The sequence below is a fragment of the Dermacentor albipictus genome, chromosome 1, assembly GCF_038994185.2.
Source record: "Dermacentor albipictus isolate Rhodes 1998 colony chromosome 1, USDA_Dalb.pri_finalv2, whole genome shotgun sequence".
In the NCBI taxonomy this organism is placed as follows: domain Eukaryota; kingdom Metazoa; phylum Arthropoda; class Arachnida; order Ixodida; family Ixodidae; genus Dermacentor; species Dermacentor albipictus.
Window position 1 is genome coordinate 337,589,506 of NC_091821.1, and position 24,681 is coordinate 337,614,186.

General features: G+C 43.6%; 1 protein-coding gene and 1 long non-coding RNA gene across 5 annotated transcripts in view; one reads left to right on the forward strand and one right to left on the reverse strand.

Annotated features, from left to right (window-relative positions):
• LOC135898607 (choline/ethanolamine transporter flvcr2b-like) overlaps positions 1 to 13,235 on the forward strand; it is an 88,241-nt gene extending 75,006 nt beyond the window's left edge. For all 3 annotated transcript variants that reach the window (XM_065427774.1, XM_065427847.1, XM_065427690.1), the window contains exons 8-10: positions 1,423 to 1,705; positions 9,877 to 10,094; positions 11,944 to 13,235. In XM_065427774.1, coding sequence (XP_065283846.1) covers positions 1,423 to 1,705; positions 9,877 to 10,094; positions 11,944 to 12,017 — 575 coding nt within the window. In that variant the 3' untranslated portion in view covers positions 12,018 to 13,235. The remainder of the gene's footprint in view (positions 1 to 1,422; positions 1,706 to 9,876; positions 10,095 to 11,943) is intronic.
• Positions 1 to 24,681, reverse strand: part of LOC139054568 (uncharacterized) — a 42,900-nt gene that overhangs the window by 14,716 nt on the left and 3,503 nt on the right. For both annotated transcript variants that reach the window (XR_011511330.1, XR_011511331.1), the window contains exon 2: positions 22,938 to 23,061. This is a non-coding gene — a long non-coding RNA (uncharacterized lncRNA). The remainder of the gene's footprint in view (positions 1 to 22,937; positions 23,062 to 24,681) is intronic.

Here is a 24,681-nt window from a genome sequence, read left to right on the forward strand (position 1 = left end):
TACTGTACCACACTGCACCACCACCCTAGGACATCAGGTTAGGATGTATGCAGGATGAGTGCTTGCTGTAATACCACGTAAAGCAAACTAATGTTTCCAGCTGACCAATGATGCCGTGCCACAGTACCTCTCACAAGCAGCAGTCAGTGTGGAATATAAAATGCATCTGCTACAACAAACAGCAGCACTAGTGGTGATATTTCAAGGCACTGTTATCATCTCTTACGAGCTAAAAGCGTTCATGGGCTGCTCAACTGTTTTATATAAAGGGACACTAAAGGCAAATATTGAATCAAGCTAAAGTGATAGATTACTGCTCGAGAATCTCTAAGGCATCAATATTATCGCGAACAGAGCATTAATAATAGAGAAATTGAGGTAAATGCAGGACACAGTTAGAGACTCCCCCGGGACATTCAGGCACTTGCCCGATGACGAAAGCACTCCTGAGTTAAATTCTGTCACTAGTACTGAGCCATTCATTGCAAAAAAATATTGTGTATTGTATGATAGGATGAAATAAAATGCTACTTGTCCAGTTCTCTATCATCTTTTGGAAAAAAGAACTCATTAAAATTACCCTTGACAACGGTGCGAGCGCTCAAAAGGTTTCATATTCATTCGACTTTATGCTGCCCACGCTATCGCATTTCCCTATTTTCATTTCACATAGTGCTGCGCTGGTTTTGCTGCCTTGTGAAACACGCAAAATGCATGTAGCAGAGAATTCAACTGCCATGTGATGATGCGGGATGCCCGAACGGTCTATGCCACTTGACCAAAAAAGAGCCGCAGCAGCGAATCCTGATGTCACTGTCTTGGCTCAGTAGCGCGCCATCTGTTAGGCGCGGTTTTACTCACCGTCGGCATGGTAATGGCGTGTGCAACGTCCCTACTTCCCCGGTTGGGTAGCGGGAGTTTTGAATATTGAAAAAAGGCATTATTAACCTTCAGGTGCAGCTTTCTCGTGAACTAAGTCTTTTCTTGGCACAAAACAAGCGTCTAGAGGTTTCGGAATGGTATTCAAACAGTTCATGTCAACTCAGTATTTGCCTTTAGTGTCCCTTTAAGTGTACCAAAATACTTTCATGACGATCATGTTGCTGCCAACATGCTTATGCCAGAATATAAGTGGAATTAAGTGATTCATTTCAGTGAAAGTTCTGCGCACTTCGTTATACACCATGTCATTTTATGTCACCAACAGCACTGTTCCTAAGGTCTGTGCCTTTTTGTATCCTCTTATGCATCAACCTAACAGGTCTTTGCTATGCTAGAGCTCTCTAATAAATCATTGAAAGGATCCATTACCTCAAATATGAGAGACACATTGTTGTCGTGGGCGCATAACAAGAAATGTTGTTTCTCATTGTGTTCGTCAATCAGACCATAACTTCGTCCTTTTATTTTTCTGTTGTGCAGGCATCAATGTAGGCACCTTCTACGCCATCTCAACGCTACTCAACCAGGTTTTTCTGTCGTATTTCGAGAACCAAGAGACAACCGCTGGCTGGCTGGGATTGTCCCTTGTTATATCTGGCATGGTTGGGTCGGTCCTCTGTGGCATTGTACTCGACAAGACGCACCGCTACAAGGAGACCACACTTGTTGTCTACGTGTTCTCCTTGGCAGGCATGGTGGCCTACACATTCGTGCTGGATACTGGCGCCCTGTGGCCTGTGTTCTTCGTCACGTGTTTACTTGGGTAAGAACCAGCTCTTGTAATGCACTATCTACTTACTCTTCAGTTGATTAAAAGGCAACTACCAGAGTATTGCAGTCTTTTAATGACATATTATCACCTGAGTGGTGGGATAGAAGTGGCAAAACGAGCGCCGTGAGCATGCGTCGACACCTCTAGAGTTTTTTTGGAAATCGCCAGATGGCAATGCAGTATTATGGGCCTAGAGACGTGATTCGCAAGCTTTTGCTGCACTGTAAAAGGTTGATCCTCTAAATTTTTCTTGTGTAAAGAGTTTGTTTAATTGCCTTATAGCAGGCGGAGGCTTTTGGATAGCCTTGCACACAAGAATTAGTGTACCAGGTGATATGGAGCTCAAAAATTGCAGATATGTAGGCACGGGCGATCTCAACAGGACTGACACAGGTCGCCGATCATGAACTATTTTTCTGGAAGTGTGAAAATTCCTACTGTTCGTGTACAGTGTAAAAAAAATTTCGCTTACACATCATTGTGTGCAGCAAGAACTCGAGAGCTGCAAGTGAATTGCTTGGTTGCACGGTCAGCACTTGTTTAATTATTGTTGAGCTTTCTAAACAACAGAAGAAAAAATAGAAACCAATCAACTTTATTGGTGATGGGGTACTTCACTTGTGAATACACTTCGAATACGCGAGGAAGTGAATACAGTCAAACCTGGATATAACGAAATTGAAAAAAGTTCGTAATTTTTCGTTATAGTCAGGTTTTCGTTACATGCAGTTTCGGGTTAAGACTGCTAAGGATCATGCCGAAATGAAATAAAAATGTGACAGATATCAATTGAAGTGAACTCGCCATTCAAAGAATTTATTTTATAGAGAAAAACTGTAATTTTTGCTTGCTGTTTTTGCCCGATCGAAGCCACTACTCGGCGCTCCAAAAAAAAAGGCATCCAGGGCTGCTTCATCGTCCTGCGAGCCGACAAAACAGCGCAGAACGTCCACCACGTCCATCAGTTCCCTCGCAGTAGGCACCACACAAGGCGTGTCAGGCTCTGACGGACCGTCACCTTCAAGGCTATCTTTAACTGTTTCCACAAGTGCCGCATCAGTCATCTCTTCCATAGACACGGTGCCGTTGTCCACGAACAAAAAATCGCACAGTTCGACACCGTCGGACACCCCACTGTTCATGCGTAGTTCATCCCACGCTTCTACGATCTCGGGTGGGCTTGAAGGTTCGTCTTCAGGGACTGTAGCTTGAATGGCCTGATTTACCTGAACCTTGGCAAAGCAATTGGCGATCACTTGTGACCCGACCTCTTGCCACGACGCAGCAAGCATTTGGATTGCTTGGTAGATATCCACTTTCGTCGGCCATTCAGGCGGATCTCCAGGAGCATCTTCTGTGTCAATCGACGGCGGTAGCAGCATTTAAAGCTGCTAATAATCCTTTTGTCTAAGGGTTGTATGAGAGAAGTGCAGTTAGGTGGCAAATACTGCAGCTCGACGTTCGAAAGCTGAAGGCCTTCCACATGGTGCGCGGAGCAGTTGTAAAGCAGCAAACAAATGCTGCAGCCTTGGCGTTTGACATCTTGGTTGAGCTCCTTCAGCCAGTTGGAAAAAATTGCCCGCGACATCTATGCTTTGGAGTTTGCCACATATTTTACTGGCATCCGCCTTGTTCCTTTAAAACATCTGGGCCGGGCATTGTGGCCAATAACCAATGGGATTCGCTTGTCGCTGCCATCAGTGTTGGCGCAAAGCAAAACCGTCACGCGGAGTTTACTTTGCTTTCCACCGTGGCAGGCTTCTCCCTTTAGTGACAACATGCGGCTCGGTAACATTTGATAAAACAGGGCCGTCTCATCAGCATTATAAATGTCGGCAGCTTCATAGCGGCTGAAAATGCCGGGAAGCGTCTCAGTCACCCACGAGGTAGCAGCATCGCTGTCTGCGGAGGCAGACTCGCCAGATATCACCTTTCCAACGACATCGTGCCGGCTTTTAAATCCTTGTAGCCAGCCTTTACTCACTTTGAAGTAGTCGTGGCCCAGGATGCAAGCAAAATCTATGGCTTTCTGCTGCAAAATTCGCCACTTATGGGCACGTTTTGTGCTCGTCTGTCCAAAAACCATGCAAACACGGTGTTGTCCACATCAGCATAGGTCGATGTCTTCATTCTTTTCTTCTTGGCACTTGTGCCCGACTCCATCGCAGTGCGGATGCTTTGTTGTGCAGCAAGAATGGGTGACAGGGAGCTGGCTGGTATATTGAAGCGGGCAGCGACATCCTTCTCTTTTTCGCCGGCTGTAACCGCATTCAAAATCGGGAGCTTATCTTCAAGTGACAAAACTTTGCGTTTCTTGACAGCGGAACTCATCGTAACGAACCGACACCGTAAACATACACCTGCACACGCACATCAACGCGCTGACGAAGAAGGCATATCATAAGTGCGCTGCAAGACGCCACAAAGAATTTGTCATAGTAGTGCCACCTAGTGTCAAGCTACAAAATGAAAGCTTAAAGGTTGCTACGCTTGCCACGGAGCGGCGCTAGCGGCGCTCAACATCATCATCATCATCACCAAGATTTGCTTGTTTGCTGCGATTGCAAGCGTTCTGCTCGCGGTCTACTTTACCTTTCGATATAAAAACTTACTTAAACAATATTCATTAAAGTTGTGCACTGCGTGGTCGAATTTTGGGCAAAACATTACAAGATACAGCTCGATGATCTGCGCCACAAATTCGTTACATCAAGGTCAACCACCGCAACGCGTTCGTTACATGGAGGTCGCCTATACATGGGCTTCAATGGGGGATGTGTTGGGGAATTGAAAAATTTCGTAAAATTCAGGAATTCCTTACATAGAGGTTTGTTACATAGAGGTTCAACTGTAACTATTTAAGGTTGCAATGCACAATCAGAACAAGTGCCACCGAAATAGCAACACTGCAATTCAGTGTAGAAAAGTATGTTAGCATTAACTCTCGTATGCCTATTTAAAAGGAGCACTAGTTTACAGCAGTTTTTACAGCTTCCTAAGTTTTTTTAGTTTAGTTCTTTGTGGTATCGTTTGTTTTTCGTTTCGCATTCTGGCGCATTCTCATTGACATATAATAGTGTAGCAGATTAGCCATGGTTGTTTCCTTGTATTTTTTAGATATAATTTATACATATGGTTCCCACAGCAAAAGTAAGTAGAATTGTCGTTACTGGTTGCCCCATATAAACGACAGCATTGAAGATAGAGGTCCTGAATTTTGTGGCCGAAATGTAGCACATAATCCACATAATCCTGCCATTCTTTCTTGCAAGTTGGAAGCTCTATGCTGGCACGAAAATGAACTGTGGATGGATGTTTTTGTGCTCACTTACACTCAGCGTTGCAAATGACAGGCTTTATATTCTTCTTACGCTCTAAGGAACACAAGAAGCCACTTCAAAAACAACATTAATCATTGTAATAATAATAATATTAATAATGCAATTAACACTTGAACAGTAAGGTTTCCAAAAGCAGTTAAATTTGTTTCCGCATGTAAGCTTAACAAAGTTGTCATTAACATCAAGGATGTACTTGATAGTGAACATATAGGAAGTTATTTGTTTCAACCGTCGGCCCTTTAACAATGGTGCAGTTGGCCCTCAGGACCAACCTATGTTCAGCAAGATAAATAAGCAAATTAGCAGGGAGCAAACAATGCGTTGGTAATGCAGCATGTGCTAACGCGTGATAGCAGTCTATTATAAGAGACAGAAGCTATTCAGCGTCATTTAACACGTCTTTATTCTGTTGCACTATGATGTGCAGCTCTTTCATATATGGCTGAGATAGAAAAATACAGTTTGACTACACATGGCAACCACGTTTACGTGCTTTCACATGTGGTGGAATGGGCCCAGACTACCACTGCTGCCACATTGTGCAAAGCGGCGGCAACTCGAGAGCAGTTCTTTCTTTCTTTCTTTATTGATTTATTTAAGACAATGAACAGATTGTCTTAGGGGACATGGCTAAAGGCAAAACATTTGCCTGACTAGGCCGTGCCACCCGTACATTGGCAGCAACATGGCAGTGGCAGGCTTTCAGGAGGACACACATGAAATTAAAGTAGTACACATTTTCAACACTTGAGTACACAATTCGCGTAAGAAGAAAAGAAAAAAAAAGGTTAAAGTTTATACAGTTTTCTAATGAATTGAAGCACAACAACCACAGGGAAAAAAAAAAGTATGTACGAAATTTTCCATACCTGTAGCTGAAAGGTTAAAGTTTACACAGTTTTCTAACAACAACAAGAAACATGAACAAAATTTTCTATACCTGTAATTCAACCTTTCTATTAGTCTTCGAATAGTAACAATTCTTTTACCGTTTTCTTAAAGCTTTGCTTTGAAATTCCAGAATTTAGCAGGTCCAATACCAAGGGGTAGTCGTTTAGAAGGTTAGGAAGTTGAACTGCTAGTTTTTGATCTCCGTATTTCGTTCTGCAACGTTACGAAGCGCTTGGAGCATTAGCGAAGTGGTGCCATTTGACCACCTCTCCTATTCTACCACCATGCACCAGGCACTAGCCATTTTTACGTAGCGCTGTTGGTTCACTGTTATAATTGTATTGTGCACAAAGTGGAGTATGAGCGTCTGCTTATTAGTGACATGGAGAAGTTGTTGACTAAGTGTTCAAAAACGTACGGAGCTTTTTGCATGCAACTTGCACCAAGGAAATGAATATAGAAAGTTGGTATTTGCTCTACATTGCATTTATAACTACCCCTTTGTGGAAAAATGTCAGTGTGGCAGCTTTGGTGCAAGAGAAGCAGTGCCAAGACAAGAGAAGTGCAATTTAGGATGGCAGACAACTAGGTGATGTGATGAGATTAGGAAATGCACAGGTATAGGGTGGATGTAACTGATGCAAGACAGAGCCTTTATACAGACAGGCCTTTATTTGTCTGTCTGAGACAGACAGGCCTTTATGCTGCAGTGCACATAAGTTAGGCTGATCAAGACAGAGGCAGATCTCAGCTTTCTGTGTTTAAAATTTTGCAAGCCCTGTATCTCTTGTGCTAGCATTTATTTTCCTGTGTTCAGATCGCAGTAATTGGAGCTGTAAGGTTGATTAATGGCAGATACAGTTAATTATACCTTAACAGCCACTTACGTTCACTTTAAATTCCAAGTGTGAATGCTTATCAACTGTAGTTACTGATGTCTCCTGAATGGTTGTCATCACTTGTTAAGGTGGAGGTTGCTGATCTGCCACCATGAGCTGCACTTTGCAGATGGCCCTCATCAGCCGGTAGCTCGGCACAGTCTTCTCTTACTTATACCTTCAAGAAACTTCTTCCTTTCACAAACATTGTGTGATCACAATTTCACAACCACACACAGCCCATTCTTTTTACACTTTCGCTCTGTTTTTACAGGGAAGCTGTTAAGGGAAAGAGTTAAGAAGTTTTAGCCCGGGCCCAACTTTGATGCAGCCTATTCAAATACATGTAAAACGCAAAAACTTTTTTCTGAGATAGTCCTGACTGATTTCAATTAAGTTTGTGACATTTGAAAGAGAAAGTTAAATTCTAGTGACTGTTGGAAGCAGAATTTCGATTTAGAACTTAAATTTTGTTTTAAAAAATTTCACAAGTTCTAAAGTTTTAAACAAATAGATACATGAAGTTTACAAATTAATAGCTCTGCATCAAGAACAGATATCACAGTTCTGTAAATAGCATCGATTAGATCATTCAAAGTGTACAAATTCGATATGTCATTTTATGTCTTACGTTAATTTGTTACGTTGTGCACAAGGGTTCTGTAAAAGCTGTATTTCCATATTACTAAATTTTTTGAGATTCATGTGTAACATATTAATCCTGTCCGATTTAGATGTACTATCAAACGCAATTCACAGAATTGTGATATCGTATTTTTCTTGCTGAGTTACAGAGTTGTAAATTTTATAGTTTCATTTCCTAAAAAATTTTCATTTTCCAATATTTAATTAAAAAATTAACGACCTAAATAAAAAATTTGAAACCAACAATCGCTAGATTTTAAGTTTTTGTTTTAAATGCAGCAAACCTCGCCAAATTTAGTGCAGTGATCGCTGAGAAAAACAAATTATCCTTTTATGTGTATTTAGGGTAGGAGCCCTCAAGCTAAAGCTTTCTCTTAAGAGGAAGCTTTAGCTCAGGCCCAACTCTTTTTTTTTTTATTGCGATGAAGGCTTGCCCTTAAGGCATAATTCTTGAAGTGTATATGTGTATTATATGTGTGCTGTGAGGCCTGTGTTGTGTGTATGAATTGAAGCAGTGTTTTGTGGAATCTGTTGTCATGTATCCAGCGGTCATAGCTGGTTGTCACTCCGACGCGGCCTATTCAAATACATGTAAAACGCAAAAACGTTTTTTTGATATAACGCCTGGACCGATTTTAATGAAATTTGTTGCATTTGAGAGAGAAAGTTAAATTATATTGACTCTTCGAAGCAGAATTTCGATTTTGGGCCTGAATTCTGTTACGAGAATTTTCAAAAATTTGGAAGTTTGAAAAATATAGAAGCACAAAGTTTACAAATTTATAGCTCTGCATCAAGAACAGATATCACGGTTCTGTAAACGGCATCCATTAGATCATTCAAAGCGGACAAATTCGATATATCATTTTACATCTTACATGAATTTGTTACGTTGGTCACAAGGGTTCTGCAAAAGCTGTATTTGTGTATTACAAAATTTTTTGATATTTATGTGTAACATATCAGTTTTGTCCGCTTTAGATGTACTATCAGATGCAATTTACAGAATTGTATTATCTTATTTTGTTGTTGAGTTACAGAGTTGTAAACTTGATAGCTTTGTTTACTGAAAATTTTGTATTTTTGCTAATTTTTAATAAAAAATTAACAACCTAACTTAAAAATTAAAAACCAATAGTCACTAGATTTAAAGTTTTTCTTTTAAATGCAACAAACCTTGTCAAATTTGGTGCATTGGTTGCCGAGAAAAACGAATTCTCTTTTTACGCGTATTTAGATGGGAGCACCCGTGCTGAAGCTTCCTGTTAAGCAGTTTTCTAGCAGTGGCGGTGGTGGCAAGTGGCGGCACAGTCAGTATCAAATGTCAGCCAGAAAACAGTCATCAACACAGCCTGTGTTGCTGCTTCAAAGTGGCTGTATGACCGGGAATTGCACAGCTATATGCTGGCATCGGTAATGAATTATCTCTATGAGTAGCCAGCAACATGGCCTGCATCACAGTGCTATAGCAGCCATATGACTAGGCCATCAGAATGTGTAACTGGATACTGGCATCCGCAGAGCTTCCAGGCTGCATACAACGACATGCCCATTTCGCTCCCCTTAGCAGGAACCCTTCGTGTCAGCCCTGGTGGTGAAACATAGGTAAAAAGCAACTACTGCGGAAGGGAAAGGAGGAAATGATATAATGCAGGTTGAAAAAAAAAGAAAGGAAGAAAAAAGCTGTTCAAACACACATTCTAACTATGGACCTCTTAATCACGAGCATGGTGTTGCAACCTCTATGCCACAAAAGACATATGGAGGAAGACTTATTCCGGATTATCTACCCATGGTCTCTGAGGGCAGCTCAACTAGGGACAAACAGGCAAAAACATGTCCATGTCCCTAGTACCAAGGTTCAGACTGCACATTTTTCTCTCGCAACTCATGCATGTGCACGCATGTCAGGGAAACATGACATATCTCTCATGTGTCTGTGCCATTGAGAAAGCGGAAACAAGCGTTGAGTATAGAACAGAGTATAGAAGTACAAAGCTTGGATTAGTGAAATATTTTAAAAGACTTACTTGGGTTTTTAGAATGAAATGCACCAGATATAATTAAGCATCTGCAAAGGCTTGGGTATGTTTTGGGCAGTGGCAGTCTGGGCCCATAGGTTTCCAAAGGGTGTGAGAAACTTGGTTGTACAGCTTTGTTATCTTTAATGTAGGACTTGCTCGCGTTTGCATATAATCTGCAATTTTTCTTTTGTTCTGCAAACTTTACCCTCCACCCCTTGAACCTGTCTCTACCCATTTTGCCACTCCCCACAGCTGCTGACCTATGTGCAGGGGTTGGGCTTGCACTGGGAACTTGCAGTGCAGTTGGCAGTTGTTCATTTTTTTTAATGACCGATGACTAATAAAACAACCCATGTTTGCACCTGTGTTATTGCGTCTTGCAGGTTCTTCATGACAGGCTATCTTCCACTGGGATTTGAGTTTGCAGCTGAGGTAACCTTTCCGGAGCCCGAAGGAACATCATCGGGCCTCCTTAATGCCTCAGCACAGGTTTTCGGCATCCTCTTTACCATGGCTGCTGGCCAAATGCTTGTCGTATACGGGGATCGCACAACAAACCTAGCACTATCGGGTGCTCTGCTTGCTGGTTCCATACTCACAGGTAGGTGCATTTGGGTGCTGTACAGCATGCTTGCTCAAGCCATCCTTCAGGTAACCTAACTTGCTCCTCACCTGTTATTCATATAGTTTGCTAACTGCTTGTTCATTTCGTTCCAAGTGCAGGATCATGAGAAGGAGCCTGTGTATAGCCAGGGCTAGCTATTGTGTAGTGCTTTTTCATAAAGTACATTATCTGTGAAATCAGCACATTTCTCTTTTAGACTTTGGTGTGTTATAACATATTATTTTTAATTGATTGTAGTGTGTTAAGCGTTGTAATAGCATTCAGCATTCCTTGGTTGGCATGTCAGGTTGCTGCCCAAGGATACTTTATTTGACTATAAAAGTGAATATCAACAAAAAATTTTTTGGCCATGTCCTGGGACACACGCCAGTGCTCTGGAAGAACAAGTATCTGTTCCAGATGTCATAAATTTTAAGCATATTTCAAAACATTTGTGTGCTAAGAATTATTTCTGCTTTTGCACAAAAAACCTGGGGGCCAGCCACAGAGGCAGTGGGGTCAACCCCTAACTCCCTTGATACATCTGGCACTTTCTCCTGACACAAGAAAAAAATGTCTGTACTGTTTGTGGTGCTCATTTAAGCATGGCTCATTTAAGCATTCTGTTTAGTCATTCTTCTAAATATTTAGGTTTTGTCCAATCCTGAGGTCCATTGATCTGTGTGCATTGTAATCCTTTGTTGCACAAATGACGGCAGTTTCAGGAAATTTAATCTGGCATGCTTACACTTTTGGCAAATGTATTGTGAACACAAAAACATGGGATAAAATCAATTCTAAACACAGCAAAAAAAAATTTTTTTGAGCATAAGTTGCATGACATGGATCACCTCAAAAATAGGCTCTCAATATGAGGTAAAAGCTTATTCATCCTTTGATACGATATTAAAGCTTGTACAGTTAAGTATACATGTACACACACAGTTGACGAATCATACAAGTGGGAATTTAGTTCACATGCTAATATACCTTTAGTGAAAGTATTGCATACGTGCTTCGTGTTCTATACAGCAGAACCTCGTTCATACGTCTTAGAAGAAACTGTGAGAAAAAAACGCACTAACCGTGAGAACTTACAATCCGAAGTAACTAAAAAGAAATTGACGCACTCAATTATTGTTGACGTCTACATAATGCGAAGCGTGGCGCGGATCGCTGCAGCACGACGCCGGCGTGCGGCGAGCAGGTTGTGCTCCAGCGGCCCGAGGCACGTTGTGTTGTTTTACTATTGCGTGGTGTTTTAAGAGAGCGACGGGAAACCGAAACGAAATCGAGCTGGTGGGCGACGCCAAAGCGAAACGTGATGCCCACATCAGGTCGCCTGCAGCAGGGAATGGTGGCGCATCTGGATTATTGCCTACTAAAAGTGTGCAGTACGCACTATGCACCACGGCGCTGTAAAACAGATAGACGAAGATGATTATTCGGTGACGATAGCTGTGAATGCGGTACCCTACGACCTGGGTGGAGATTCGCTAGTACTGGAATAAGAAACTAGGTGTGCAGTCGTTTTCACACGAGACGGGCGGCTATATACTTTTTTCGATCGCGCGCGCCTCGCGTATTTTCTTGTTTACATTGGATCTAGCGACCAGAAAACATATCATATGATCGCAGTTTGGTGACGTACTGAACGCTGGTGCCAAAAAATTTTATATTGTGGGAACGTATGAACCGGTAAAAAATGAGCCTAACTATTGTAATTTTTTTTGTTCTCGATTGCGAATGTTGGCGCCGGCAAAACCTACGTAACGGGACTGTATCAACGAGGTTCTATTGTATATATTTAAATATGGCTCTGAAACACACTGTTTCTCATTTACAGCTCTGATTCGCTCAGACTTGAGGAGACGTCATGCCCAACTTCAGTCTGAGCCATCAGCCATCGTGTCCACATGACTGTTGCGACTTGATGACCTCGACAGCATCGACCTTTTGTAGGCCAGCAGCCTCATCACTTATACCAACAGCTGTAGCACTAGCAGCAGTGTGGGCATCACAAACTTTCCATACCTGTGCTGCAACCGCTACTAGCATCTCTTCTCAGGCACACCAGGAGTGCGCAGCCAGAGACTGCATTGACTTGTGTCATGAGGAATGGTGCTCGGCTGGTGGGCACACTGCTTCAGTAAACAACATCACAGCCAAAGAGAAATTACCTTACAAAATTGGAGTTGAGATGCAGTTGCAGGTCAAGCATGACGACAATTGCCTTTCACCTGCTGACTCTCTCGCTGTGCTATCATTTACTCAAGAGACGTTTGACTTACATTGTGAGCATTGAAAACTGTGCGGCTAGGCATGTATGTTTGTTTTGTTATTGTTACATTAGTTTTTAAAATATTGTGACTGTTTTAGGCTAGCTATACAGAACGGAAGCGCTGAAAGAAATGCCTTGCTTGCAAACAAGCACGTGATTTGTTCGAAAGTTATCATGATGTCTTCCCTGTGGCAACAAGTATTTGAAATTTCATGTTTAGGGTACAACAGTGTAACCCTGGACAAGACATATTTATGTGATCTACCTTCCTTCAGCATGTTAGAACAGTTTAAAGGTGGCATACTAGTGTTAATGTTTAAAATTGTGTGGAGCAGGACACGGAGAAATGAGGGATTCTATGTGCACAGCTATATTTTTGAGTATGTTGCTCACTATGCTAGCATGAAAGTTGCTTATATATTAGCTGTAGCTGAAGATGTAATTAAGACATCGTTGATATCTTCCATTTTCCTGTAGCATGTATAGAACCAATATGTGTAATTAATGTTGTTAAAACTTTAAATGTGACCATAGAAGGGTGTGACCGTGTTCCGCTACTTCAAGCGTTCTAGTCTATAGACCACCCTGTAAGCTTGTGAGCGGCCAAAAGGCACATTCAGGGTATTGCAGAGCTGTACTTGTCTTTCATATTTACAGCAAACTGTGTTCACAGATTACGTTCTGCACGATCTCTGGTGTCATTACTTCGGGTAACGCAGAATGAACAAAAATCTTCAGGTGCTTCCACAACCATGTGCTTTCAGGTAATAGCTGCTATTTGAAGTGCTTCCGTTTATGCTGCAGCAGGATTTGATGCATTGTACTGATGGCTTTATATAAATGATTGGCTTAATCTGTGTTCTCTCTGTGTGTCTTTAATTGAACTGTGTAAGTGCATCCATTACATGCTCCTCGATATGACTCAGCACCAGTACAAAAAGATGGTGTAGTACATCACTGCTACACTAAATTCATGTGATTGACCCAGTGTAGGAGACGGTACATATTTTTTGGTCATCATGGTATGTTCTGTCATGTGCCCCAGCTATGACTCGTATCAATTAATTCTGAGCAAATTTATATGTGTTCCTGATAATCTTAATGCAACCTTACTTTATGCCTTTAACAAGCAATTTTGGCACCCCAGAAAGTTAGGTGGGCGGATGAGATTAAGAAGTTTGCAGGGGCGGCATGGCCACAATTAGTACATGACCGTGGTTGTTGGAGAAGTATGGGAGAGGCCTTTGCCCTGCAGTGGGCGTAACCAGGCTGATGATGATGATTAAAGGTCATATCAGACTTGTACATGATTCTTTAAAAAATTATTTAGGATAAGCTACTAAGTATTGCTCGAAAAAGTATTTGAGTAGAGTACAAAATACTCAATTAGAAAAGTGTTTGAGTATAATACTAAATACTCATAAAAAGCATTTCTTTACTGCATCAAGACGGCAAGTTGGGCCAGTTGTCTAGGATTCATTGCAAGGTTCGTAACAGTGCAACACAAGACATGGACAAAAGGAAAGTAAAAACGATGACACGGCACCGACTATTAACTGATATATTATTAAGATGTAAGATGAATTGGGATGATGAATTTGTTGGAGAGCTTGCCTCTGTTCTTACGGTTCCCTATACTGAAAAGGTGCTCAACAGATGTGCTCGATGGGACAGCAACGTTATGTCGCAGGTACAGTTCATGAAGCGCAGGGTGCTTCAGCACGATTGCCAACCGGTAATACGGACTTGACAGAGAGGCTGAAATAGCGGATTAACCAAAAAAATAAGTGACATCATTAACTACAAGTGGCCAAAGAAAGGTGTGCCGTATTCTTGGATCATCACTTTTGCAAATACCTTCAAGTTTGCATTACAATTGGCCGCGAGATCGAGCCGAGTCACTCCCTGTCGGGCACTCGCTCTACCACAAATAGTGTGGATTGCACGGCGCATCATCTGCAGGTGCTGTGCGTTTAGATGTGCATGTATGTGTTGTAAATATCTTGAAAAACCGCTTCTTCTGTATTTGTAGCAGTCTTAAATGCTAGTCTACAGTTTTTGAAGGTGTGCAAAAGCATTTAGCCTTTTGCTGTCGTCTTTGCGGAGCAGTAAGATCAGTGGCTGCTCATGTCGAGCGCCGATGTACGATTTTAACACTGTCCTCTCACCGCAATCGTATCAATTTTATCATCGCTTCGTGTTTCGAGTGCATCACAAAAAAGCATTTTACCTCACTTTAAACAAATGAAGTGGTAGCAGTGAGACATGAATGCCCTGCCATGCTTTAGTGACTTGTCACAATGTGTTTAGCGCTCCTCAATCTGTGATATGACAAAACATGAATGGCGTGGTGTGAGCATCACTCAGCAATAGAAAAAATATTTGTAAGCATGCACTAATATATCAAGCCATACACTATATATCATGATAACTGCATTATGATACTTGTATGACTCGCTTAGGGAGTATGTGACCAGAGGTGTTCTTTTAATATGTGATGGTAATGCCACTAAGGTCATTTCATTTAGCCTCACATAAATTGTTGGCTTTTGTAGTTTGATTTGCCGCTACAAAATGAATAGGCGCTTTTTAAGCCTGCTAGACATGAAATAGTTAATGTTCTCATATCTGATGTTAAAAAAATTAAATTATAGGGTTTTACGTGCCAAAACCACTTTCCGATTATGAGGCATGCCGTAGTGGATGACTCCGGAAATTTCGACCACCTGGGGATCTTTAACGTGCACCTAAATCTAATAAGTACACGGGTGTTTTCGCATCTCGCCCTCATCGAAATGCGGCCCAACACCATAGCCACTGAGCAACCACGGCGGGTTTATCTGATGTTCCTGTAGTGAGTTCTTACGTGGAGTACATTCTGCAAGCTTGACAAAACTCGCTAAAGCAATGAAAATTCTTATTCTATTCTGCAACTGGCGCGCTTTTTACGATTATGGAGAAGTAAGAAATGCGGCGAAATTCAGTTTTAAATCAACCTAATGAATTGGTGCCTGAAAGGGATATATAGAACAGATATGCGCACTTTTGAACGTGAATCAACCAATTAACTGCATGTATGAAAAATTAATTTTTGTTACAGAAAGGCATTATAATGAACTACGGCTATCGCGAAGACATTGATGTCGTGAAAAATTTTCCCGGCCCCGACGACTTATACTGTATGGATAACGGACAGTTCCAATGCGGATTATTGCCCTTCCTTTCGACTTCGAATATCGCCTAAGTGAGGGCGAGAGAAATCAGGCGGTCTTTTTTATCGTAGTGCGTTAGAGAAGTGAACTACGTGAGCTATTAGACAAAGCACAGAGCCCGACTGCATGTCGGTGAATGACTATAATACGGATCCAATATAATGGCCGCACGTGCGGCAGGGTCATGCGGTCAAACTCGTTAAGCGCTTCGCTTAAACCCGTTCGACAACTGTTCATCGGACCTAAAAACCCTGTTTCTTCGCTTAACACTGCTTTTCTAGTATGCTCGTCAGCGCTCTCGAGTAGTGAATAAGGCCTATAGATGTTTGGCTCGCGTGGAGCGCATATCTCGTCTCTGAAATATGTACGTGTCGTAAAGCTAAATGGCTAGTCCTTGTACAACAGCTTCGTTCGCACGTCTTGGCGTGGCGCTCAAGTTGGTTCCAGCCCGCGCTGTGAACCTAGTAATAGTGTGCCGGGTCTCGACGGAGAACTGGGCGGTCTATACGGACGACGAGCGTTTAATAAGCTAGACAAAGAGAACGACGGAAGGCCGTACTACGGGATCCGTACCCTGTCCCCAGTTCGTGGCTTCGGCCTTGCAGTCTAGATTTTCGAAAGGCTGAGAACGAACACTGCCCTCACCGCTGCAAAGCTTGCTTCCTCCGTCAAACGGAGAACAGCTACGGCAACACCAGCAGGACTACATGGCTATAGAACATTCGTCAAATGCAAACAACGAGGCCAACACTTTCCGCTCGCCAACGGGAGCGAAAAGTATTTGAGTCGCGACGTATAGGCAGTTAAGTTTGTCAAGGAGCATCGTACATGGAATAAAGAGGAAGCAGAAGACAAAAACGGTGAGCGGACGCATACTAGTTTAGTTATTGTATCATCTCCTTTTTTGTATTTCTTTTACTTTGCGTTTATCGTCTTCAAATAATAATTTCCTTAGCTATTTCCTGCCGCCCGATTCTTGGCCTATCCACCTTAATGGGTGCGAGCCACGACAGAGGTTCATCATCAACACCCCACGTCGGCTCCGTGTTTCTCGAGTGATTCTTGGCGGAAAATCACCAAGTCCGTCAAAAAGGAAACACCACGGATCGACGCAGCAAGTCACCACGATCGTCCTGACACCAAATTAAGGTGGGAGGACCGATTTTTGACCACATTATGCCTGCAAAGATGCCGTGGGCGGCTTCGCCGCACCTGCGGCGATGTCGCCTGCCGCGCGCTTAGCGGGCAGGAATTTTAGCAAGATGGAAGTATACCCATACCATACCAAAATTCCATACCCATACCAAAAGTCGAAAAGATAAAGGTGTTGGGAATGATCACAGAAGCCAAGGGCACCAACGGAGAAACAATTCGCAAAATCGAAGCCAAAGTTTCTCAGACGATGCGATTGAGCAAGAGAATCACCAACAGGCACGTGGGCATGAAAGAAGCAAGCGTTATGAGAATCATCACGTATGTATGTATACCACGTATGTGGCGTCATACCACAGATGGTACGCCGCAGAAAAGAGTAAGCTAGATGGCCTAATTAGGAAGGTACATAAACAAGGGATTGTACTCATGCTAAGCACGAGCACGGAGAAGCTCCTAGAGCTCTGGCTGCACATGTTAGAGGAGCTAATAGAAGCGCAACGTATGGCACAATACGAACGCCTCCTCTAGGCGACGGCGGGCAGACACATCCTAGATAAACTAGGTATCCGCTACCTCACACAACACGGAGACAAACGGAACATACCCCCCAAAATAAGGGTCAAACTGACGGCACCCCTACTACCCAAGATTATGCATCCTGTACACCACGAGGGCAGGTTGAAGCAGGGCAAAGAACATGGCGAAGGACTACGGAAGAGACAATGACGCGATTTCTGTGGACGCTGCACGTTACAAACGCAAACGTAGCTTTGTCGCACCAGTATTTAACCACAATAGGCAATGCTACCCAAGCTTGTCTATAAACACGACACGCATAGAAACTGCGGTGGAAGCGGCTATAGCGTTATAGCCATAGCACAAACCAACGCATGCTACATAATCAGCGATCGCAAACGGCAGTACGCAACCACGAACGGCCGGATCTCACCTGAGGTGCTAAACACACTCGGAAAAGGCAAAATAACAAGGGAAGACAGATATGCGTACAAATCATATGAATACGAGCACATAAGGCTCAACGGGAGAGGACAAACCTAACGCGGCGGCATATAACGGAGCTCGATGTCTCGCTTTCCGAGCTGCGACGAAGGTAGACCCCTCGACAGGACCCTCCGATGTATAGGAATGGGAAGACCGAATGACCTGGTTCAACGACACCACCAACCATTACAAGTTGCAAAGATGCCCTTATTCACCACGCCATCCACAACTATATAGGTCGCAAGCTGTCCAGTGGTGACAACTACAAACGAGATCATACAAGAGTCCGACACTAATGCACGCTATTTATCCAGAAATATACACAGAAGATAGATGCAAAGTGTGTGGCACCAGAGCCACGCCAGAACACATGCTATGGAAATGCCGGGGACTAATACACGGCAATGAGAGCGAGACCCCCACCGACAGCCTCCGCGCGCCATGGCATGCCGCGTACTCAGCTCGAACCTGGAAGACCAACTCTAGGGGCAGTCCAGAGGGCCAAAGAAGCCGCCGGGAGGCAAGACCTCTTGGCCGTAACCTCTGCGGGTGTTCCAGCACATTAATTCGCCGGATGCGAATCGTTCGGATTCGAAATAAAGTTTTCTCACTCACTCGCTCACTCACTCACTCGCTCACTCACTCACTCACTCACTCACTCACTCACTCACTCACTCACTCACTGCTAACCGTTGACCGCCGTCCTCGCGACTCCGACTCAATGACTTAAGCTTCACGGGAGGGTTCATAGCACACGAGGAATGAAATGGCATTTATTGCCGGAACGTTTTTCGTGCCACCTCGTGTTATCATCCTTTGATAGTCTAACAATTTTACTGTTTATGGAGACGCACTCGCTCATTCGCTCACTCATTCACGTGGGCGATTTTCCTTTCCTTATCTGAAACACACAGCCGGCTCAATTGTTGCTGATTGGCTGACACACACCCTTGCCTTCGCTGCACAGCGCGGAGATGGTAGGGTGTGATTTGGAATTGACGAGACTTCGCGCTGCATTCGTCGCGAAGCTCTCAACCAAAACCTGCAAGACGAAATTCCATGAATGCGCGCGTGAGAGCCGAGAATCTCTTTGACTCGATAGCAGCTCAAGTTTCTCGAGGGAACGGGCATGTAGGGGTGTTGTTCTGACTCACACGATCCACGTATAGTTGCGCTCCATAATAATTGTTTATTCATTTCCATCCAACATGACAATATTCCAAAAGAGAGGTCTTGTCCTGCTATAGTCAAATACATTTTAATGCGAAGCATAAGCTCTAAGCGATTGGGTCATACGAGTCATTTTTAATTTTTGGCTTCATCTTTAAAAAAATCAATTTTCCGCTTATACAGTCGACAAAATTATGCTTCACTCTTGAAGTAGACCTAAATATGTGTACAATATTCAAAGCACATGAGGATATATGCAGTGTTTCATAATGAAATTTAATGTAAAGATATCTTTCTTGATGTCAAATGACGCCACCAGAGCTCGCAGGTTATGAATAAACATGTGGCGTATTCCTTGAAAAACGTACAGATTCATTAATGTATTATACGTTATATTGCAGGTGCAGAAAAAGTTATATTTTATTTCCGTCGAACCTCGTGTTGGCTCTTGTAATGCTCAAACAAAAGATATAACTGTACCAAATAAAAAGAAGCTTATCACGGGGGCTGAGACCTCCTGTTCTAAGTCGCAGTTCGCGCTGAGTTCTTGATATTCGTAGGCCAAACTCCTCTAAGCAATCGTCAGTTCCTTTTTCATCTAGCAAAATATGTTAGGCACACGAGTTCAGGGAGTCTTCACTGTATACATTAATGAATCTACACGTACGTGAATATCCTAAGGGGTTCTATCACATTTTCAGCTACATAGCAGTCAGAAACGAGTAAATATGCCGAAAAACAACAAAAATTCCCATTAGGCTTCTAGGAAACGCTTCGGGAAACATATGAAAGAAAACTAATTGAATGCACAGCTCTCGAAAGGCAGCACCTGGGCGATGTAAATTCCGGAAGGTTAAACTTGCCCGCACGCATGCACGTGTCTCTGCTAACCGTCGACTTATGACCATGCGTCAAGGGCTTCCATTGCAAAAGCGCCGAGCTGGAGGTTTTGTCATGAGGGTGTAAAATACGCGCAATGTCGGCTCCATAGGAACCGAGAACCTCAGAAAGGTGTATAGGCCTAGCACACATGAGAAAGAGACGAGCATTGTTTGAACACTTCCACGAATGGACCATGATGTTGAGGAATGATAATTATGCAGTTTGTATAGGTTGGCAACGGAGAGTGTTTCCTTTCCATTAGCGCTGCTGCTGCTGCAGTTGTTGCTTGTGAGAAGAGCCTTGCATCGTGAAACTAAGCCGCGCGCGGTATGCATTCGAAATTAAGCTCAGCCGCCTGTGCAAAACAGATGTGCAGAGAGCCGGTTACTGCGTCATCGCTGTCGGTGCCCGAAGGTTACAGGCACCGTGATCGGCGGGAAGTTCCGCGGTTGCTGAAGAGAAGAACATCTCTCGTGATGAACCAACAATGAAGGACAGCCAGACCAGAGGCAAATGTGCAGTTAATGCGGTTAAGCATAATAATAAATTAAATGAAGTAACAAAGTGGATATCTCTGCTATATACGTCTTCTACACAAGACCTACACACGTTAAGAAAAAAATGTAACCAATTACAATTACTTCATTCAAAATTGTCATCGATTACATTGACCAATTATTGCCCAGGAAAGTAATTGATCAATTACTGAAAAGTAATCGGTTACTGTTACGTTAACTCCCTCCCAACTTTTCAGTAAAGAGAACAAATTCAGTAAAGAGAACAAAATGGCCTGGCTGTTTTCAGCGCGTCTAAAGCACCTTGTTGTCTACCTTCGCTAACAATTGCTTTTCAAAAATTTCGTCTGTCGTCTGCCGTCGTTATTTCTTGTAAAGACATCAGGGCAGCGACAATGGAAACTCGCTTGACTTGCGCGCTGGAGAGAAGGGCTGTGTTGTGAGCGATGAACACGTTACCTACAAGATTATGGTTACTCAATGTCGGGATGCTTGCGTCTGGGTCGTATGAAGCGCAGCGTTCATTGTTGAGGGGACTAGGGGAAGATGTTCCCGTTTAGGCCAGTGAAAAAAAAAGAAAATGATAATAATAACTTAAGAAGAAACGTCCATAGATGATTTCCTGACAACAGCGTCCGAAGTGGCCATCGGTATCGAGCCACAGAAGAGCTGTTTTAATTCGTCGGCCAACATCTGGCGGACCTCTTAACGACGCCTTTTACACGTTCGCAATTTAGGCTTCAACGACTAATTGCGTTACTCGATTCAACGACTAATCTTTCTTATTCTTGGTCCCTGTCGTATTGCGCTGATCCGTGTCTATTATGAATCCAAACCAACTAGCCCGGCAACGTGCCCTAGACTGCAGCAAACGTTCACGTCCCTCGAAAAGTTGGCCAGATATGTAACGGTATAATTTAGAGTTCAGCTGCGTATTATTCAGCCATAAAAATGCAGTTCTTATGTTACAATTGCTGAAATGGGCGTATGTGGGTCACGTATGTGAAGTCGGACTATACACTAAACGAAGAACTGAGCAGCAGCTCTTGCGGCCTATGAAGGCCGCTTAACAGCGCTTCCTGGAGAGAAAGAGAGAATTTTATGAAATAGGGAGGAAAGCTGAGATGTCGGACTTCAAGAGAGGCGTGCAAATTCGCGAGTCTGCCACGTTCAAGTGATCGAGCAGTGCTCTTTAGAAGGTGCCTGTGCCACGCCTATAGCGCCCACGCATTTGTGAGGCCATGAGGAATTGTCAATCAGCTCTGTTGAGTAAGCTTGTGTGTCGTTTTACAGTGATAGCTGTTAAGGGGACATGTATGGCGTGCGTATACGTTCTTGGCGTTTGTCTCGAGGTTCGTCATTATACGTTTGTCAAGTTTATCACCACGTTTGTCAAGTTTATCACCACGTTTCCTTGGCGAAGAATTCGCCAAAGGAAACTCTCACCGTTGATCCCCAGCGAATATTCTATCATGCATGGTAAGCGACGGGTTAGTTGTCATTGTCGCTGTCGTCCGCGTTGACGTCGTAGCTGTGCGTTCATCGCCGGTATACCATGCCGACCAACGACGTCATTTTTAGCGTTACGTATAGTGTCGCGCCAGCTTCCGTCGTATGGGTTGCACAGTGTTTCTAGGAGGGGCTTTCCACGAATGTTTTCGGCAGCGTTCAGAAAATTCACCAGATAACGGTCCTTTTAACCCACGCTCAGAAAATTCTGGTAAATTCAACTAGTGAAGCTGCTGTGTGGCTATAGGGTGTTTCTTTACGCGTTTTCCAAGGGACAGCGCAAACAAGAGCATGGTAGCACGAGGAGCCGGTGTTAATCACAATAAATACGAAGTTCTAGAAGCCGTTACGATGTACAAATGCATGTAATAGTTCGCCCAATTTCAGGAGTCTCCTCTGCCATTATGAGTTTATTTATTAGATATATTGACCAATCAATCAATCAAGGCTCTCAAGACCACTATCACGGGATTTAGGAACTCGCTATCACCGGCTACGACTTAACATCGCGTAAACAAACGGCCACCTGTACCGCCTTGGCCAAATTACAAATCTCTGTTGTGAAATTCGTGGCTCTTGGGAACCGGTCGAACAGGTTCTACTGGGGCTATAGATCGCTCGGTTAAGAAAGGGCGACATACAATACAAATGTGGCAACACTCTGTCAATGCCTTTTGATAATCAGGCGTATATTAGGTCCCTGACACTCTTCCATCAATGGAACATCAAGTACTCGAGTTCTTGTTTGATTACCTTGAATCATTTGGCTGCCTTCCAAAACCCTAACTGTCATTCAGACCCTAATGTAAATCACATAAAAAGCCTACAGGGAAATCAAGATGACAAATCGAAGTCAAATGCTCATCACTGAACATGTCAAAAATGAAATGAATTAAGATATCAAGTTGTTTTTGTTTCTTTCAATTTCTTCTGCCCTCTTTCTTCAAGGGCCTTCTCCCCCCTCTCTTGCAAAGTAGCATGCAGGCGAATACAACTACGCCGGAAAGCCTCTCTGCTTCTAAATAAAGAGCTCACACACACACCCTTTCTCTTTCTCTTGCCGTTGAGGGGAGATCTAAACACGGGGACATACACGCCGGGCATTACTGCTTACCTCACAGTTCCATACCTGCCAACCAGTGAACATTAAAATTCGTAGAATCACACGGACAGGACACCGAAGGTGGACGCGGGGATAACGCGAACTTCTTTAATGCTTGCTTTGAGTACGTGTCTTCCTGCGAGATACATACCCATTTTATTAACAATTTAACTTTAGTCTCGGCACACAGTGTAAGCAGCAGCAAACTTCGAAAAGAAGATAATGACAAGCAACGCATTGTTTCTAAATCACAGTGACTATTTTTAGCCACATTGCTACATCCCATTTCCACAGTTTCAGGGTTGTCTGCATAAAAGTTCTTGAATCTAGTACGCCTGTGGTGTCGCCAGAAGAATTCTGAAAGATGGTTCGGAAACCGAAGAGCGGCGCTTTCTCCCAAACAGAATTTATTTTTCGCATCTATTGACGCAACACTTATAAAAACGTAAAACGGTCGTACCCTGATTCGTAAACTTTACGAAAAATTCGGGAGCGCCGGCAGGTATGAAATCCGGCCTCGCACAAGTGCATCATCGCCCGGCTGTCTGAACGTTTGAGCTTCGGAAGCGACTTCGAAATTAAAGTTCATGAACATAATGCTTGCGCCTTTATCACGCATTGGGAAACCGTATATAATATATACCGTGTAGAAAGCCTGTAACGGGTCCTGCCACTCCAGTCACTATAGCATATAGATACAGGAGGCCGCACTTTCTTAAGCCGTCGATCGGCTATATACATCGTACACAACACGGCAAGTGTTTGCAAATCGTGACGCACGCACGCGGGCGCGTATACACAGGCTCCGAAGCTGCCAAATTCTCGACCCTGACTCCGCACCTCCGAGAAGTGTGCCCGCCGTCTGTTTTTCAACCTTGACGATGCCGTTAATCGCCGCCTTCTGCACGTATACGTATACGGCCGTGTACGATAGCGGCGGCCGGCGAGCACAACCAAAACGCTCCGGGCCGAATACCGCATAAGTTTCGATGACAAGGACTCGCACAACACGTGCGTGGACCGCCGTCCAACTGAGGGGAAGCCCGCCCACAGAACACCTATACAAACTTAGAGAAGGGAAACTGTACCTTCCACAGTGCTACGGAAATAAGCGTAGCGGTGGCGTCGTGAACTAAAGTATGTGACCACGGGTGGCGCTGTACAACAGGAAACGGAAACGGGGTTTTGCACACGCTTTACCAGGTGTTCTGTGGCTTTACTGGGTATCTGGCTTCTGCGCCTCGATCGTGCTCCCGCCAGTTTAGTTGCTGTGTAGCAAACGTAGCGCCTATATTAAGTAGGCCCTACGTTTGCCACACAGCAACCAAACTGGCGGGAGCACGATCCAGGCGCAGAATACATGTAGCGCTGAGTCATATCGAGTTAAGGCACACTCTGAACTGACTTTTAAGGGCATCCCGAGCGGTTTTTCGTTTATTACGCCGCCGTTACGCCGAGTTGTGCCGCCGCGCTCCAGCTGTTGCATTTCGTGTAGGGCTACTGACAAAATGCGGTTTCCAGGTGGCACGATGGCCTCGACTGGAATAAACGCACATGACACCAAAGATTGAGTAAGCCTGAAAATATTTTATTTGCATTTTACAAGTGCAACAAAAAGCACACGTCTACGCATCCACACAAACGCGGTTACATAGTCAAGAACATAGGCAAGAAATGGCTCATTAATAAGGGTAGCACAAACGCACCAGAAAGAAGACCTAAGCTACAAAACGTACGGTCGGCTGCTAAGTATAAT